Source organism: Monodelphis domestica, chromosome 4, assembly GCF_027887165.1.
Source record: "Monodelphis domestica isolate mMonDom1 chromosome 4, mMonDom1.pri, whole genome shotgun sequence".
NCBI classification, from domain to species: Eukaryota; Metazoa; Chordata; class Mammalia; order Didelphimorphia; family Didelphidae; genus Monodelphis; species Monodelphis domestica.
In genome coordinates this window covers 329,290,209-329,309,751 of record NC_077230.1, presented here as the reverse complement: position 1 = coordinate 329,309,751, position 19,543 = coordinate 329,290,209, and the positions used below count along the sequence as shown (strand labels likewise).

The window sequence follows — 19,543 nt, the reverse complement described above, 5'->3', positions numbered from 1 at the left end:
TGTGAGGCTGTTTCAGAGTTCTCTCTGGCCAACATGCTTTGAGAATTGATCAATACATTTCAAGTCTTCCAATTAGAAATGGAACAGCTAGGTGATATTGTGGATAGAGCACCAGGGTCTGGAGTCAGGAAGACCTGAGTCCAAATCTGACTTACTAGACACTAGACACTTACTAGCTATGTGATTTAATCTTGCTTGCCTCAGTTTCCTCATCTTTAAAATGAGCTGGAGAAGGAAATGGCAAAGTGATGGAGATGGGCAGTACGCACTGAAGGGCAGCAACAGAAACAGGACTCTCATACTCTGAAATCCTGTATTTCTTATCTGTTACCACTAGTTAAACATGAATTGCAAGGTCTGTGTTAGTCAAGCATGAATTGCAGAATCTATATTGTTGATCAGTTATCCATTCTGTATCATCAATCACCTGTATAGGCTCTTTAATGTTCTACCCCAGGCATCAGCTTTGTTCCTGCTCTACATTATTAATTATTTATATTGTTCTATATTTACTTTAGTTCTGGATTGTTAGACATTATTAATTACCTGTAGTGCTCATCTACCATGCTATATCCCACCCCCCCTGTCCCCCCCACCCCAGCCATGTTCCCATTCTAGAAGGGTAGCAAGACCTCTCCCAAATTGACAATTGATGGCAGGTGGACAATTGGGGAAAACATAGGACATGTACATTAAGGGTTCTGGTCTTCCAGAAGAATCCCCCAAACCTACACATGTTCCTTATTCCCTTTCTGGTGCCTTCAAGTTTACCTATGACATGTACCCCAAAACACACTTCCACCTGAATTTGGTGGTGCCCGTTTTCCAGGGTTTGGGGGAAAGGTGGAGATTTCACTGGAATGGGAGATGACTAGCTCCCAGACCCTCAATGAATATGCAAACCCTAATCCACACCTGGGGCTGCTACTCCTTTACCTAAGGGGCAATTCCATCAGTCCCAGGGTCTACCCTATTACCCCAAGAGCTGTTACTCGAACAACTCCCAGGCTTCTACTCCATCAGCCCAGAGCTTTGGAGCTGCTATTCCAGCAGCTCCAGATCTGCTACTCTACTGAGGGAGCTACTACTTCACACCAGGAGAACTTCTATTCTCAGCTCCAGAGAGGCTACTTTATAACACCCCCTGCCCAATCCATCAGCTCTAAGGCTATCTGATTCGGTCCCAGGCTATTCTACCAGCTATTAGACTACTTCACCACCTTAAAACTTTTCTTCAAATAAATTTCTTTTCTTACTTCTGTATTGAACAGGGTTTGAACCTCCCATTCTTGGGGTAAAACCCTGCTACAAACTTGGGTATGTTTCTCCCACAACAAAACCACTTCAATATCTTTGTCAAGAAAACCCCAAATGGAGCCACAAAGAGCAGGACAGGATTGAACAACAATAACCATTTGAAATGACTCATCCTCCACACTCAGCTGAAAGAGAATAGAGTTAGCTTAAGTTAGCAGTCAGGAGTTTGTCGTCTTCATTTGCTTCTTCCACTCCCAAATGGAAAGTTCTCTAGTTGTCCTAGGATTTATTTGTCTTGTAGAAAAGGTTTGGTTTTTTTTCTCCTAATTATCACCTGAGGATAATTAGGAGCATTGGGTAAAAGCTACAAAGAAGCCAGTGTAGATCTAATGCCAGGAAAAATTCTTTTACCGATTTTTTATTTTACTAATTTATTAAAATTTACTAGTTAGAATAAATCTCTCACTAATATTTACAGTCATTGTCCAAAAGTGAAATGGGCAGCTTTGGGAGATAATGGGATCCCTTCTAACTGAAGGTGTTCAAGGAAAGGTTGTAACCGAGTTGGGTATGTTACCACAAGGATTCCTTTTATGTATGGGTTGACACAGAAGAACACTGAGGTCCATTCCAACTCTCAAATTCTATGATTTTGATTCTGTCGTTTCCAAAACATCTTATCCCTAAAACCCCTAGAAGTTGGATTATGTGGCAATTAGTATCTTCATTTTACAGATGACGCAGGGCCATTGGTAATCAAATGGGCTGACTTTGTCACAGAGCAAAAAAGGATTGGAGCCAAGATTTGAATCTGGGTCTTTTGGCTTGAAAACCGGTGTTCCTCCCACTACACCAAAATATCTGTTCAAAAATACTTGCTTGAACTTTGCATGGATGGGATGTCTTGCTAGAATGTTAATATCCTGTGAATAAGAGCTATTTCTTTATCTCTGCGCATCCAGTACCCAGCTGATATCTGGCAGGATTTAATAACATCTCATCTTTTGCTCTGGATGAACTTCTTACTCCCTTCATTGTACTCTATGGTCCAGAGCCCCTTAGAAGAGAAATCCTAGGGAAGCTGCCTAAAGGGTACAGTTTGAGTGATTTGCCTAGGGTCATAGACCCATTTAAGAGTTTAGGTAGAATTCAAATTCAGGTCTTCTTAAGAGCAACCTACCACACTATTAATTATTATTAGCAACTAGCATTTATATGGTACTTTAACCCTTGTAAGGTACTTTACAAATAATATCTTATTTTATCCTCAAAACAATGCAGAGTAAAGAATAATAATTATTTTTACATAATAATAATAATTACTTATTATTCTCATTTTACAGGTGCTCTTATTATTCCAATTTTACAAATTAAGAAACTGAGGCCAAAAGAAGTTAAGTGACTTGCCTAGGGTCCCATAGCCAGTCTAGATTTGAACTCTGGTCTTCCTGACTCCAGGTCCAGCACTCTATTTACTGCCATGTAAATGGTAGCTCTTCTTAGAGCACAGGGGATAAAGTACCAGGCTTGGGACAGGGAGGCTCATTTTCCCACTTTCAAATAGATGGAACAGAGAGGAAAAGAGACTGCAGAAGTTCTCCTTCAGGCTGTTCCACTAATTTGCTATGTGAATCCTGTTTGCCTCGTCAGGAATCTGGTTTTAAAATAGTGTACAGCTGTCCTTTGTTCCTCCCCTTTTCTGGCTTCCTCCTGCCAACAGTCTGGCAAGGCTTAAGTCTTCTTTCCTTGATCACAGATCCTTTTTACCGCACTGCAGCTCTTTTCCTATGTCCTCTAAGGAGTTCCTTTGCCTTCTCTCCCAGGAGGGAAGATCAGCTTCTGCTTGGACCTCAGATCTGCTGTGGCTCCTTCAAAAACATTTGAGTCTTCAAGTCTGAGATACTACAATCCCAATGCTAATGACCAGCATTTTCCGTAACAAACTTGATTCCATGAATGCATAGTGAGCATTTCCTATATTTCAGAATATTATGCAACATACTGGAGATCCAATGAACAAATACATATGAAAGCGTTCCTGCTCTCCGAGTCTAATAGTTTTGTTTTTAAATACAGATACAGTTCCGATCCCACCCAGCAGAAGAGAAACATTAACATCCTACTCCCCAAATTCTTTGGTAGAAAAGTGCTACAATACTAAACTCGAATTCCAGACTCCAATAGGTGCAAGGATCCTTAGAGCTCAACGAATCCAACCCTTATCACTGAAGCAGAGAATAGGAGACATCTTTTGCACCAGTTACCCCAACTTGCTCATTTTACAGATGAAGAAACTGAGACCCAAAGGGGGGAAGGACTTTGCCCACCCTGAACACAGCAGATGCTTAATGCCGAAATTCCCACAGCAAGTTAGTGGAACAGCCTGAAGGGGAAGAACCCAGATCTCCGAACACCCCCCAGGCCATGGGTTCATATTTTATAAACGCCTGGCAGTGTTTAGTCTTCCCTCTTCCATCAAGGATCATGTCCTGGCTTTTTTTTTGGGGGGGGGGTTCTATTCAGTTGTGTTTTTTTGTATCCCCAGGGCACATAAGGGGTGTCCATCAGCTTTCAGTGAAGTCCATCATTCTTATCTTAACTGTCCTGACCACACCTGAGTCAATAGAAGGTGCTTGGCAGCTGGTAGCCAGGCAGCACCCAGAGTCTGAATCACGTCAGCTTTTCCACCCTCCTCCTTTTCTCGGCCAGCCCTGCCGCCTTCTCAGTTGATAGGAGCCAAGAAACAAGGGCCACACCAACAGAGGCCACCCCATGCCCCACCCCTACATGCTCTTCGAAGCAGCTGATGGAAAGAAAGCCCTCAAAACCACAGGCCAGCCCTGGGTGCAAAGGGAACCACAGCATTTCTGCCTCTGTAGACTCCCCGGTGCCAGTGGTGACACACTCCCCACGCACACAAGGACCAGTTCCAGGGGGTGCTCTGCATTTTTGAGGCCATTTTCATCATATATCACAATGTCCCAAGAGGTTCCTCCAATCTATTTATACTGAACCACAGAAAAACAGGCAGGAGTTAGAAGAAGGGCAGACTGGAGCCCTCAACATCAGACATATTCAAGGGAAAGATGGAAATGACAGCGTCTGACACCATTTGAGGTGGGAGGCACCAGTGAGAACAATTGAATCTCACCCTGTCAGTTTAGGAAGAGATTTCTCCCCTCACTGCAACACTGCTGGCCCTGGATAGATATAGAAGATCATAAAATGATGAGATTTATTTCTTTATAATTTTCTTTATAAATTTATTTAAAATTTTAAAATTTTATTTAAATTTCATTTAAAAAATCTATAAATGGGGGCATCTGGGTGGCTCAGTGGATTGAGAGTCAGGCCTAGAGACGGGAGGTCCTAGGTTCAAATCTAGCCTCAGACACTTCCTAGCTGTGTGACCCTGGGCAAGTCACTTAATCCCCATTGCCTAGCCCTTACCACTCTTCTGCCTTGGAGCCAATACACAGTATTGACTCCAAGATGGAAAGTAAGAGTTTAAAAAATATATACATATATGTAAATAAAATTTATTTATTTATTTTAAATAATTTATTTGTCTTTTAAAAGATTCAAACATATCTTCCATATGTTATCTCATTTGTGCCTCACAAACCTGAGAGTTAGTATAGTTGTGAGGAATGAATGAGATAATATTTGCAAAGCACTTTGTGAAACCTTAAAAGCACCTTAGAAATGCTAATTGTTATTGTTGTTATTACTATATTCAAAGTACACTGTAAGATTTAAATTAATATCCAATAACTCCAAGTATTATATTTTATAAGATTTATTAATAATCACTTGAAGTAAAAGAAATAAAGACAAAAGTAAAAGCCTGAGTAAAGAGAAATCTTCCCAGCCACTTTAGCAGGAAAAGAGAGAGAGGAGTGGGGACCCAGAAAGCTTAATCTCCAAAACATAAGGACCTAAGGTGAGAACAAAAGTGGGATGCTGGGAATTGCAGTCCTGGGGAGCAAATTCTAATTATACAATGAAACTGAGGATCAGAAAGAGAAATGACATGTTCTAGGTCAGGGGGCTAATAAATGCTGAGATGGGATTTGTTCCCAGGTCTTCCTGATGATAAATCCAGGGTAGGAGTAAAAAACATTCAGTTTATTCAACTTTTGCAAGCCAAAGGTCTTACTGGGGGGTGAATTGTAGTGGAAAGAGCAAGGAGTTAAAGTCAACTGATCTTGTCATTGCCACTCACTACACTCATTACCTTTGGTAATGGTGGCAGCAGTAGTGGTAGTACTTTAGTCATAGTAGTAATAAAAGTAGTAGTAGGAATAAAAATAGTAGTAGTAGGAATAATAGTAGTAAAAGTAACAGTAGGGGGTAGCTAGGTGGCCCAGGGGATTGTGAGTCAGGTCTAGAGATGGGAACTCCTGAGTTCAAACTTGCCATCAGACACTTCCTAGCTGTGTGACCCTGGGCAAGTCATTTAACCCCCACTGCCTAGCCCTTACCACTCTTCTGCCTTGAAACTAATGTATAGTATTGATTCCAAAATAGAAGGTAATGGTTTTTTAAAGTAACAATATCTTATGGCATCATGTATCACTTATTTATATGGGTATTTGATTTGGGGTTTTTGCTTTAAGATTGCTCTATGATAAAAATGAATAATGTGGAAATAGATATCAGGTGATGATGACATTTGTACAACCCAGTGAAATTGTTTGTCGGATAGGGGAAGGAAAGAAAATAAATCATTAAACAGGGAAAAATATTTTTAAAAAATAAAAGTACCTATAGGAGTAGTACTGTTATTGTTCTATCCTTTCAATTGTATCTGACTCTTTGTGACCCCATCTTGAATTTTCTTGGTAAAGATACTGGAGTGGTTTGTCATCTCCTTCTCCAGCTCATTTTATAAATGTGGAAATTGAGGCACACAGGTTTAAGTGACTTTGCTCAGGGTTACATAGTTAGTGTCTGAGGTCAAATTTGAACTCTGATCTTTGTCACTCCAGACCCAGTACTTTATATAATATATGATGAAAATATTCCCTTATACACTACTGAACCTTACCACTTTATTTTTTATTTATTTTTTATTATATATATATATTTATTGCCTAGAGTAATAGTAGTAGTAATAAAAGAAATAATAACAGGAGTAAGAGTAATAAGAGGAGGAGGAATATGAGTTGTAGTATAAAAGCAATAGCAATAATAAAATAATAGCATTAGTAAGATAGTTATAATACAAAGAAGTAAGAGTAAGAGTAATAGCAGTAATAAAATAATAGTAGCAATAAGAAGAATAGTACTAAAAGTGAGAATAATTGTAGTAAGAATAATAGTGTTAGTAAGAGTAATAGTAGTAATAAATTGAATAGTAGTAATAAAAGTAAGAATAGTAGTAGTAAGAATAATATTAGTAAGAGTAATAATAATAAAAGTAATAGTAGTAGTTCTAAGAATATTAGTACTAAAAGTGAGAATAATTGTAGTTAGAATAATAGTGTTAGTAAGAGTAATAGTAGTAATAAAATCAATAGTAGTAATAAAAGTAATAGTAGTAAGAATAATAATATTAGTAAGAGTGATAATAATAAAAGTTATAGTAGTCATTGTAAGAATAATAGTACTAAAAGTGAGAATAATCGTAGTAAAAATAATAGTATTAGTAAGAATAGTAATAAAATCAATAGTTGTAATAATAAAAGAATAGTAGTATAAGAATAATAATATTAGTAAGAGTAATAGTAATAAAAGTAAGAATAGTAGTAGTAAGAATAATAGTACTAAAAGTGAGAATTGTAGTAAGAATAATAGTATTAGTGATAGTAGTAATAATAAAAGTAAGAATAGTAGTAACAAGAATGATATTAGTAAGAGTAATAGTAATGTAATCAATAGTACTAATAAAAAAATAGTAGCAATAAAAGTAATAGTTCTTAGTAATAAAAGCAATAGAAATAATGAAATAATAGTAGTAGTAAGAATAATAGCAGCAGTAGTAGTAATAGTAGTAACAATAATAGAAATAACCTAATAGTAGTAATAATAGTATCCATATTAATAGTGGTAGTTGTGGTAATAGTAATAGTCATAAGTAGCAGCAAAAATAGAAATAGTGGTAGCTACAGTAGCAATCAGATTTATAGAGAGTTTTAAGGTATGAAAAGCTCTTTATATTTATTATCCCATTTAATCCTATCAACAACCCTGTGAGGTAAGGGCTCCTATGTCCCCTCATTTTGCAGATTGAGGAAATAAAGGCTGAGAGAGGTTTATTGACTTGCCCAGGGCTCCCAGCACCAGGAAGAGTGGAAGCCAGGTCCAGCCAGCTCCATCAGCCACCCAGTGTCAGAGCCCAGCTCCCAGAGAGGAGGCTCCTGACCTACATCTGACAGCCTGTGCCATAGACCTTGAGGCACATGATCTCCTGATTCTAGAGAAGTGATTATGGGGCAATCCCAGCTCCCCTTAGCTCTCCCTGCCTAACCTCTCCAGCGGCCTGGAGCAGAACAGTGAAGGTGGGACACTTCCCATCCCTTCAAGAGCTTCCTGATCCTCCTAATGAGGCTTGCATTCCAGTAAGAAGTCCACCCTTGCAAGAGAAGGCAAATGGGCAGCAAAGAAAGTCTCCTTTCCCTTTTACACCCTTACTTCTGTCTCCAATTGTTATAGAAGAATAGAAGAATCTTCCTTCAAAAATACCTCTGCATCAACTTACCTCTAATTTTATTGTGAAGAAAGAAACAAATTATTAATTAAGTGCCAGTCTTTGAGCTGAGCACTTTACAATTATTGTCTCATATAATCCTTACAACCACTCTGGAAGGTAGGTGTTATTAAATTATTATCTCTATTGTACAGATGAGGAAACTGAGGCAAAACTAGTAGTAAGTGAATTAAGTGACTTGCCCAGGGTCATAGCAGGTCCTAGCTCTCTATCTATTTGCCATCCCTCCTAGGGGCTTCAGAGAAAAACCCCTTGCAAACTTCAGGATCCAATGGGAGCCGGGGCATTAGCATTACTTCTCCCTTCTTTGGACAAGCTGATTCTGCAGACCAAGCCCATCAAATTGGTTGGATTATCTTTCTCCAGTGGCTACACTAAATAAATATGTATTATTTATTTATTATATGGATGATATGTATGATACAATAAATGATATAAATAAATAACAAATGATTTAATAAATAAATAATAAAGATTTAAATAAAGATTTAGTTGGAGCACAGCCTGATCTGACTGAGGCCGCCATCTTTGTGAGTGGCCCACTCAATGGGTAAGACTAATGAGGCTTAGCATACTAAAAGCAATGAAATGATCCAGGACAGTTCTGAGGGACTTATGAGAAAGAATGTTATCCAGACCCAGTGAAAGAACTGTGGAAGTAGAAACACAGAATAAAAACATATGATTTATCATGTAGTTCTATGGGTATAGGATTGGGGGCAGAGGGTTAATTTTAAAAGATTGCTCTATTACAAAAATGAATAATGTGGAAATAAGTTTTGAGTGATAATACATGTATAACCCAGTGGAATTAATTGTCAGATCTGGAAGGGGGGAGGGAAAAATAGGAATCATGTAACTATGGAAAAATATTTTTATGTAAAATATTTTAAAATGTTTTTTAAAAATTACAAAAAATAAAATGTTTTAGCACAAGGCCTGACATAGTAACCTCCATATTAAACATTACTTATCCTTATTATTAATTACAAAGTTCTTAGCACAGTGCCTGACACATAGTAAGTTTTATTTAAATGTTAGCTATTCTAATTATTAATTCTAAAGAGCATAGTATATAGTATCTGGCACATAAGAAGCACTTTATAAATTTTAGCTATTTTTATTGTTGTCTTGCTCACTTATTTAACAGGGATTCTTAACTTGGGTTCACAGTTAGATTTTCAGGTGACCCATAAATCTCAATGAAAAAATACATCTTTATTTTTGATTAATCTCTAACTGAAATTTCTCATTTTCTTCAATTATGAATGGTAACAAATACTATTCTGAGAAAGTCTGTAGACTTCACCAGACTACCCAAGGCATCCACAACACAAAAAAGCACAAGAACCCCAGATTTATAATAACCACACTGTTGATATAGCACAACAGCTAGGTGGCACAGGGGATAGAAAGCTGGTCCTGGAGTCAGGAAAATCTGAGTTCAAATCCAGCCTCAGATATTTACTACTTGTGTGACCCTGGGCAAGTTCCTTTAACCTTATTTATCTCAATTCCTCATCTGTAAAATAGGGATATTACTGGAGAAGGAAATGGCAAACTACTCCAGTATCTTTGCCAAGGAAACCCCATAGACAGTCTGGTCCATAGAGTCATGAATAATCTGACACAGTTGAATGACTAAACAACCATAAAATTGATGTTGCCTTTAAAGTTTGCAAAGTCTTTTATTAACCAAAGAGGTCAGCTTATTCTATTCATATCCTACAGCTGATGCTACTCTTTCCTCCCCCATTCAGTGGTTGTTTGGGACTCTGAAATCTTGATTTTGATTCCTTCTTTAAGACTTCCCTGAAAGTTCCACTAAGAGAAGCATCTATTTAGAAATGATCATCTGCTTCCAAAGAGCTGTCCCAACTACTGAATAGCAGCTACTGTCCTTTGGGAGCTCAACCAAGTGTTGTGTTTCTGGAATCTATGTCTTAGTCTGTTCTTGTAGTTATAATAATAATAATAATAATTACATTTTATAAAGTGCCTTAAGATTTGCAAAGGCCTTAATGTAACATTAACTCGTTTGCTACTCACTAAAACTCTGGAAGGTGGGTACTATTACTACTCCTATTTGACAAATCCTGCCACATACTCCAGGATCACCACAACTCTAGTAAGTAAGTGGCAGGATTTGAACTAAGATTTTCTACACTTCAAGTCCCTTAATCTATTCTGCAAGCCACTCAATTGCCCTAAATCTACCACCTAGATCGCTTTTAAAGTAGTCAAGTAACATCAGTAACATAACTTATTACTGAAAGCAAGTCAGTCATTATATACCTCTAAAGGAATTCTTGTCCAAATTTAAGCAAGCTTGGGAAACAGTATATAGTGTCCTTTTGTTTGTAAAATGAAGAGTCTGGAATATATGACCCTAAAAGCAGAACCATAACTAAGATTTTCTGGGTCGGGAGCAAGCACCACTGTGCCTGGAGAAAAGCTATACATAGCACAATCTCAGAAGAGGAATCAAGGGGATGAGAAATAGCTCATTCTACTCTACTATCTGGCAGTTTCCTATTTAATTAATTATTCTTCATAACTGTTTATACATCGCTAAAGACTATGTTATCCACACATGAAGTTCAATGCCCCAGGGCTAAGTTTCAGCCACTAAACCCTAGTTATGGCTCAGCTCTACAATCCCCCTCTCTGCTTCTGTCATGCCATGCTATTCATTTATGTTGTTTTCTGGTTATGTGCTACAGAGTAGAAAAGAATAACAACTGAACCAGTAAAAATGTTTGCAGCACTTAAAAAAAATTAAATTCTACCATACAAGACAAGTTTATGCTATAGTGCAACTGTCACAGATGCCAGTATCATTTTGCATTGAATTCTACAAAGGTATAAACCTTATCATGAATTTGGACCAAGGAAATAAATATGTCCAATTCAAAGACTTTGGAAAATGTCTTTATACCCACTCAGTAGTTTTAGAAAAGTACATAGGTTCCAGTTTGAACTGGTTCGCCTGGCATTTTAAAGAAAACGTTCTGATTCGGTTTTTTTGTTCACTCATTCAGAGCAGAAATACTATTATTAAGATTATATAATTATTATACTTTATATTATACATTTATAACATATTGTTATGTATATTATAAATTATTAAGGTTAAGAAATCATGCTTAGGGAATAATGTGGAAATAGTATCTATTAAGTAGTCCAGATTTCTTGTTTCATTCACCACTGAAGGTTGGAGGAGCCAAAATTTCTCTCTGGGTTAACATCTTTGGGGACTATTCTATTCTCTAGCAGAAGCTTACCTGACTCTCTCTTCTTCTGCCCTCTTCAGTTCAGCATCTCGTTGAAGCACCTTCATGATGGCCTCTTGCTCCTCCTCTGTAAGGAAGCTTAGGTCAATCATCTTGGAAAAATTGAAGTAAAAACTGGTAAAACCAAGTTCAAAATGATTAAGGCACAAACAGCTTTAGGCTATATTCAGAGTCATTAAAGTTTTAAAAAAATTACTCCGTGATACTTGAGAAGGTTGCCTTTGGTGCAATACTATTGTGGGCGGATTGTTGATGGGATGCTGGATTCCTCCTGGTCAAGTCACATGATCTTGGGGTAGTTTTCTCTTTCACTCTCTAGTCTAGTTGCAGACCAACAGTTTCATCCGGTCAGTTGAATTCAAAGCAGTAATTGTCCAGCATCGCCTGATGAGATTCAAGAAACAAACATTAAGTATATAGGATCAGAGGCTATTTATTTATTCCTAGCCCATGACAAGATTTACAACATGCCTTCAAGAGATCTTTGACAAATCCAGATGGTCTCTAAGCTCTGTGAAACCTCTTTGTCCTGCTTCCCAAGAGAATGAATGGCCAGCCAGTTGGTTATAGCTTCAACCCTCCAAAATCACACACACACACACATACACACTGACAGTCAATGGTTAACAGCCAAATAGGAAAAGAAGATTAAGAAATTTTTTCTTTCTTTTGACAAACTTTTAACACTTTGGAAAAAATAAATATTTACGTAGGACAGGTAAGGCCTGGGAAACATGATATTGGCAATGGAATAATGATAATTGGCAAGGACTAGAAATATGCCAAATATAAGACTATGCAGTGGTTTGTTTGGTTTTTTCCCAGAGAATTAAAATGTTCTTCTGGAATTCATCCATACTACTTAAAGAGTAGAATTTCAATATTAGGTGAAAGAAGGTTCAACAAATACCAGGTATTTACTATTCTATTCCCCTATTACATCTTTCACCAGAGCTATGGTCTGAGACAAGCTCCCAACCCTGTCTCCCCTTTACTAGGGAGAATAATGAAAGGAAAGGGGAAATGAGATTTTAAAAAACATGGCTTGCATTTACCAAAAAAAAAAAAACGGAGTGGGATAGCCAGGTGGTTCAGTGTATAGTGATAAGCCTAGAGATGGGAGGTCTTGGGTTTAAATCTGGCTTCAGACACTTCCTAGCTAGGTGACCCTGAGCAAGTCACTTAACCCCCATTGCCTAGCCCAATGATGGCGAACCTTTTGGAGACAGAATGCCAAACTCCATCTCCACCCCTAGACCAAGTGCTGTGCTAGCCCCCACCAAAAACTGAGTACCATGCCTTGCCCCCTTAACTGCCCCCAAGAGAACAAGTGCTGTCCCGCCCCTTACCCCAGACAGGGGAGGGAGGAAGCGCTCCCAATGGGGCTACTGGGCAAAGGGATGATGTGAAAAAAATGTCATCAGGCACAGTGGAGAGGGGGAGGGGTGCAGCTCTGCCCACATCCTTCTGCCTCTCTAATAATGAATGGAGGGGGAGGGGAGTTTTGGGGGGAGAGGGTGGCCAGGTGCCCACCAAAAGCGCTCTGAGTGCCATCTTAGGCACTGTGCCATAAGTTAGCTATCACTGATCTAGCCCTTACCACTCTTCTGCCTTGGAACCAATACACGGATTCTAAGACAGGAGATAAGGGTTTTTTCAAAAAAATGTTTTGCAACATAAGGTAAATAAAGGGCAAGATCATGGGTTTAAATACTACTTCCTTGTAGCAATGTACAACACTTAATAAAGAGTGTATCCTGGAAAGGCTAAACCAATTACAGAAGAATAATGTAATGAACTATTACTATGCTATAAGAAATTATTACGAATACAAAGGAGTATGGAAAGACTTATGCAAACTGATGAAAAGTGAAGGAGGTAGAGCCAAGAAAACTATATGCACATATACTGAGACATATATTACATATATACTTAATGATTTTATAAGATACATAATAAACAATATATATTATATGTATGCATTATATGTATGTATATATACACACATGTAACATATATAACGACTACACCAATGTAAATAGAGAGAACAACCACCATGAAATAATCAAAAGTTAAAGTTAAAAATGATAAAGAATAAGTCTGGCTCCAAAGAAGAAACATGAGAAAACTTTCTTTTCTGAGGTAGGAATGTCCTACAAATATGGAACATTTCATTGTCTATCAGATTTTTTTCTATCTATTGATTAATGTCCTGATTTTTTTTCCTCTTTTTAAAAAAATCATCATTCTAAAGAATAGCTCTCTAGGAGTGGGGAAGAGAAGGATAAAGAAGGAATTTAGGGAATGTAAAAATAAGATAGTAATAGTTTTTTTTATTTAGAAAATAAATCACTGAGCAAACGACACTGAAAGATATCGAATCACCAATCACTCGAGCAATATCTTCAGGTACCCTTCTGGTAGCCTACTGCTATACAAAAGGAAGGAAACTGTACCAGGATGAAACTCGAGTGATCTGAGTTTGAGACCTTCCTTCCCCCCACTCCCATCGCTGTTTGACCTTGGACAATGTACTTAAACCTCAAAGACACTCAAGTTTTCTCATTTGTAAAATGGGGATAATACTTGTCCTGCATCTCAGGATTATGAGTAGGAAATTCTTGTGTAAAGTCTAAATGGTTAGATGGAGCAGCAGATAGAACTCGTTACCCAGAGTAAGAAAGGCCAGAGTTCAAAATCTCCCCTTAGACACTTACTACTTATGCAAGTCACAGCAACGAATCCCCAGGGTTATTGTGAAGATCTATATTTGTAAAGCATTTGACACAGTTCGAGACATATTACAGGCACTTAGTATATACTTGCTCTCACCCTACCCGCAGTCCTCCCCCAACCCCCAAAGTGCTATACAAATATTATGACTGGATACTTTTTGGTAGAGGTGTTACAACAGTATATTAGTCAGCTCTGCAGAATACTGTTACTGAGAGCCCTGTGTGTATAGTCTCATCTTCCTTACTCTTTGAGAAGCTCTGTGTTTCATATCCCCATTGTAATCCCAAGACTCCTAGACATTAGATAAATTCTTGATTGATCAGTGGCTCATGTGGAGGTAGTTTGTTTTAGGGGCAAGTGGGAAGAAAGAAGACAACACAAGGACAAAGGAAAAAAATTAAATTAACCGTCAGGTTCATGAGTAGGTAGGCTGCAAGGAAAAAACATGTTTCTACAGCTCAGTAAAGCTGCAAACCAGCAGGTAATATATCAGGTTCAGAGCAAACACCCAGGGTTCCCCTATATTTCTGAAATGGCACCAAATAGCACCATCACCCCCAATTTGAAACATCCCAAAGAGGGTTCCATAGTCCTCCTTAACAGCTATCCAAAACATTTTAGTTAATTTGCTAGAGTATGGAGGGGGAGATATGGATAGATGGATAAAAGGATAAATGGATGGATGGATGGACAGACAGTAGATAGATAGATAAATAAATAGATAGATAGATAGATAGATAGATAGATAGATAGATAGAGCAAATATTTATTAAACACTTCACTGTGGGCAAAGCATCAGATTAAGTGCTAGGGGCACAAATACAAGAAAGTCTCTAACCTCAAGGAACTTATATTCTAAAAGGAAAAAACAAGAACAGAAATCTAAAAGAGGATTGGGGAAACCAAGTTTATTAAGGTTGTTATTGGAGAAGTTTGTAGAATAAATGACCTGGGAATAAAATGAGCATGGCTAGGGACTCAAAGAGACAGTCTGGTAGGGACTCCACAATCAGGAGAGTGGACCTTTGGGCTAAGGCATCTCTAGGATGCGGACAAACATTAGTTCTCTCTCAGCACCTCTCCTACTTGCCAATTTATGAAAGGTGATCCTCTGTGTGTTTTTAGGTACTACTTTTGTTATCCATCACTGATAAATCTTATTTTCTTCAGCCAAGGACAGATAAATTTTTGAGTCCTTCAAGTCCTCACCATTTCACAGAGGTTTCACTGGGTTCTCAAACTTTAAGCCAGTAAAAACAAGTTCCTCCTTGGCCAACTTGCTTGATCTCTCTGGGCCTTGGTTTTCTTTCAATTCCAAATCCTGAGGCCCTGTGATTCTGCAAATGCTGGAAAAGCTTCAAGACCTTGTCCAAGGAGAGGTCTAGGAAATTTGGAGAGATGGTGTCAACAAAAGGTTTGACATCAGGTGACAATTTTTTTTTTTGGCAAAGCAACTCATGAAACTATCTGGGGAAAGGAAACTTACCCAGAGTTAGAGGCCAAAATTATTTGAAGGAGGTTTTTAATAAAGAGATTAGCCTGAGTTTTTTGTTCACGTGATCATATAAAGGTTAACTGAGAAGTCCTTGGCTGAAGAGGCCCAACACTAAAACCAGAATGACCAGGAAGTCAGTTCAGTAGGCTAAAGTGTAGCTAAGGTCATTCCTCTATGGATCAGTTGGTTTTGTGCATAGAAAAATTTTGTCCCACTGCTAAAGCCACATCCTTATACCTAGACAATTATCCTAGGCAGGAACTCAACATCACTACTACAAATACAACTCAAAGTATCTTTCCCACTGGCTATGGATCAGAAACATTAGCTTTTTATTAAAAGGAAAACTAATCATTTAGTTCTTACAGACGAGGGAACTGGCATTTTATCCACCCCACTTCTGTCCCCTCCCTCATTTGTTTCTTTAAAAATAAAATCAACTCATTATTTAGAACCAAGAATAGTGTTTGGGAATCAAGAAGGTATCCTCAGTCAAACTTACTAAACATTAAATATAAAATACTTGGCTACAGATTAAATAAAATAAAAATGAAAAGCGAGTCTCTGCCCTGAAAGTATGACTCTTAACCAGTCTATCTCAGTTTTCTCATCCATAAAATGGGGATAAGAATAACACCTACTTTTCAGGGTTACTGTGAGGACAATATGAGATATTTCTGAGCACTTAGCAAACCGTAAACCCCTATATAAGTGCTAGCTATAATTAAAAAGTAAAATGTGTCAGGTACTAAGGAGGAATCCAAACCAAGTACTATAGGAAAATGTGAAGGAGGCACTTTTAACTCAAGGGGACCAGTGAAGGCTTCATGGAAGAGGGGCCCTTTGGGCTGAGACTTGGTATGGATTCTAAATGGCAAAGATGAAGAGAAAGAGTGGTTCCTGGAAAAGTCCACGAGAATACAAAGAGGTGAGGAAGGGCAGGATGAGAATCTCTTTTTTCTAGGTCTCTACACTCCAGACTAGTCAGTTTGGTGAGAAAGTAAAGTGTGAATGAAGTAAATGAAGTAAAAACAAAGCTGGAAAAGTTGAATTGAAGTAGGGTGTAGATAGTCCTAGATGCCAGACAAGAGGCTGTATTTTCTCCTTGGGGTTATAAGGAAGCTTCTGAAGATTTGGGGGCAGGAAAGCTGGCTTGCTCAAATGTGTATATTAGTAAGATGATTTTGGCAGCTGTGTGATGGATGGGTTGGCAAATGGAGGTGGAGATTGAAGGCAAAACGCCACTTAACACACTATTTTTTCAAATAGCAATCAGAAGCAATTTGGAAGAAGAATCAGAGGCCAGAAGTGAATAAAAAAACCACAGAATCAAATTGTTTAAATTATTAGGGGCTTCAAAGTTCACATAATCCCTCCATCTCTTTTATAGAGGGCAAATTGAGACAAGAAGTGTATGACAAAATGACATTTGTTGAAACTCAAGCCAGAGTGCCTTGGATAACAGCAAGGGGATAAATGGAGGCAGAGCCCTCCTCATCGCTGCCACAAAGAATCCTTAACTCTCTCCAAAATATCTCCTGCAGCACGCCTTTCCCAATTTTCCCTGTTGTTAATGCTCTCCTCTCATTTCCATCACTTTGTATTTGCTCTGTATATCTGTATCTGTTTAGGTGTTTCAGTCCCTCAATGGCATATAGACTTATGGAGGGCGAGGATTATTTTGTTCTACTGTTTTTAGTGTCCAAGAGGCAATGATATTCCATTGATTTGAGGCAACTAGCTGGCTCAGTGAATAGAGTGCTGGCCCTAGTGTGGAAGACCTGAGTTCAGATGTGACCTCAGATTCTTACTAGCTACATGACCTTGGGCAAATCACTTAACCCGTTTGCCTGGGAGGCAGCTAGTTGGCTAAGTGGATAGAGTACTGCTGCCCCCTCAGGAAGACTTGAATTCAAAATCTGGCCTCAGACGCTATCTGTGTGACTCTGAGCAAGTCCCTTATCAGCTTATCAGCTGGCTCAATTGGTAATTTTAGGTCTCAGCTGAGATAACACAGGTGAAATGCTTTGCAAACTACAACAAGGGTCCATCACACTTATATGCACAAAGTTTAAGAAACCCTGCCTAAGTTTTGGTTTTCTTTTTCTATTTCTTTCATATCATCCTCCTATTTCTAAGGCCACCTCTGGACATGCTCCAGTCTGTCAATTTCTTTCCTAAAACAATGTGCCCCCAGGACTGAATTCAATCCTCCAAAAGTGACCTAAGGGAGGCCAAGGAAAACCTGATATCACCTCCCTCATTCTGGATCCCATTCTTTGGTTAATGTAACCAATTCTGGAGGGTTTTCCCTCCCTCTAAATAATTAGGATTATTTGTGCTGATTAGATGAATAATGCACTTTTAATCAATGTGTAAAGACCTGTGAGAAACCAAGGCCACTCTAATACTACAGAAAATGGTATGTCAAGAATTGAAGTTTCCCAAACCTCTCTAGATGAAAGAAAGAAAAATTGCTAACTCAGTGACTATCACATGAGAAGTTTCCCTGAAAAGAAACAAATTGTTCTTGACAGTCCCATGACACCAAGAATGAATGAGTGGAAACTTTTTCTGGGGCAGGAGAAGAAGAATTGGAATGGGAATAACAGTTAAGAAAATAGCTTTGGTCACTCAAGAAACAGAACCCTAGTATCCATAACACACAAAAATGATAAAGTACAATCCAACAGTGAACACATGCTCAGGTCTCTATTCTTGGCCCATGAGATTTAGAACTTGATGGGAACTCAGAAACCACTAGAGTCAATCCCCTCATTTTATAGATAAGGAAACAACATTCAGAGTTGGAAGATATCTCGCTGGCCATTGGATCCAACTCACACAGGAACAAAATCTCATCTGCAATATACTCAACAGGTGATTCTGCAGCCTTTGCTTGAAGACTTCCAAAGAGGGGAAGCCCACTACTGCCCAAGGCAGTCCATTCTACTTTGGGGGGTGTTGCTTGTTGGGAATATTGCCCAAGGCAGCCTGTTCTACCTCTGGATAGTTCTGCTGGTTAGGAACATTTCCTTACATAAAACCCAAGTTTCTTTGAAACTTCCACCCACTACTCCCTAATTTAATCTACATAAGCCAAACAGAAAAAAGTCACCATTTTCCAAAGGGATGACCCTTCAAATACTTTAATACCTTTTCTATTCCTCTTTGCCTGCTCTTTTATTTGTTACACATCCCCACTCCCTTCAATGAATTCGCATGTAGCATGACTTGATGCCCTTCGTTGTCTTGGTGGTGTCATTCACTGGATGATCTCCACCTTTTTGGGGTTCTTCTTAAAACAAATTGTCTAAAACAAATACAATAACAGAAATGGGGTCTGACCAGAGCTGAGTACAAGTGGTCTATGGCCTCCTAATTCCTGGAAGCTAGATCTCTCTTAATACAACTTAAAAATGAAAGATATGAAACAGCAAAAACAAAATTAAAACCCAGGTCTTCTTATTTCAAACCTGTGCTCTTTCTCCTATCCAATATTGACTTTCTCCAAAGCAGGGGTAGACAGACAAGCCGGAGGGCCAAATCTAGCCTGCCTTTATGGACTGTGAGCCCAGAATTATTTTTACTTTTTAAAGTACAATAAAACTTTATTTAGAAAGATAAAAGCTATTTTTAGTTTGAGGCTGCACAAAAACAGACTGCATTGTCTCCTCTTATGCCATATGGCTTCTCTACCAGCTTGTAAACCATCCAGAATGCAATGGGAACTTTAAGGACAAATGAAACTATAGTCATCTGGAGATTAAACTCTTTAGATTTATTCTGGGCAAACCAGACAGGAGTGGACAAGGACCTTGAAAGGACTGAATAAGTTAATTCAACTAAATAAACACCAAGTACAAAATGGAAGAATATAAAGCTAAGAGGTCGTATGAAACACAAATTATTGGGGGTAGCGGAAGCCTTGGAAACTGGCATCGGGGTGTGGAACCAAAAAAGGCTTTATGTAGAAGGTGGTATTTGACCTGATCTTGAAGGAAATGAGGGATTCTAAACGATGGAGGAGGGAAGGAAGTATCTTCTGGG

General features: G+C 38.4%; 1 protein-coding gene across 12 annotated transcripts in view; it reads right to left on the bottom strand.

Annotated features, from left to right (window-relative positions):
• SYTL2 (synaptotagmin like 2) overlaps positions 1-19,543 on the bottom strand; it is a 195,614-nt gene that overhangs the window by 93,638 nt on the left and 82,433 nt on the right. For 11 of the 12 annotated variants that reach the window (XM_056794903.1, XM_056794901.1, XM_007490861.3 and 8 more), the window contains one exon: positions 11,254-11,646. In XM_056794903.1, the coding sequence (XP_056650881.1) occupies positions 11,254-11,354 (101 nt within the window). In that variant the 5' untranslated portion in view covers positions 11,355-11,646. The remainder of the gene's footprint in view (positions 1-11,253; positions 11,647-19,543) is intronic. The other variant, XM_007490859.3, reaches the window with a different exon arrangement.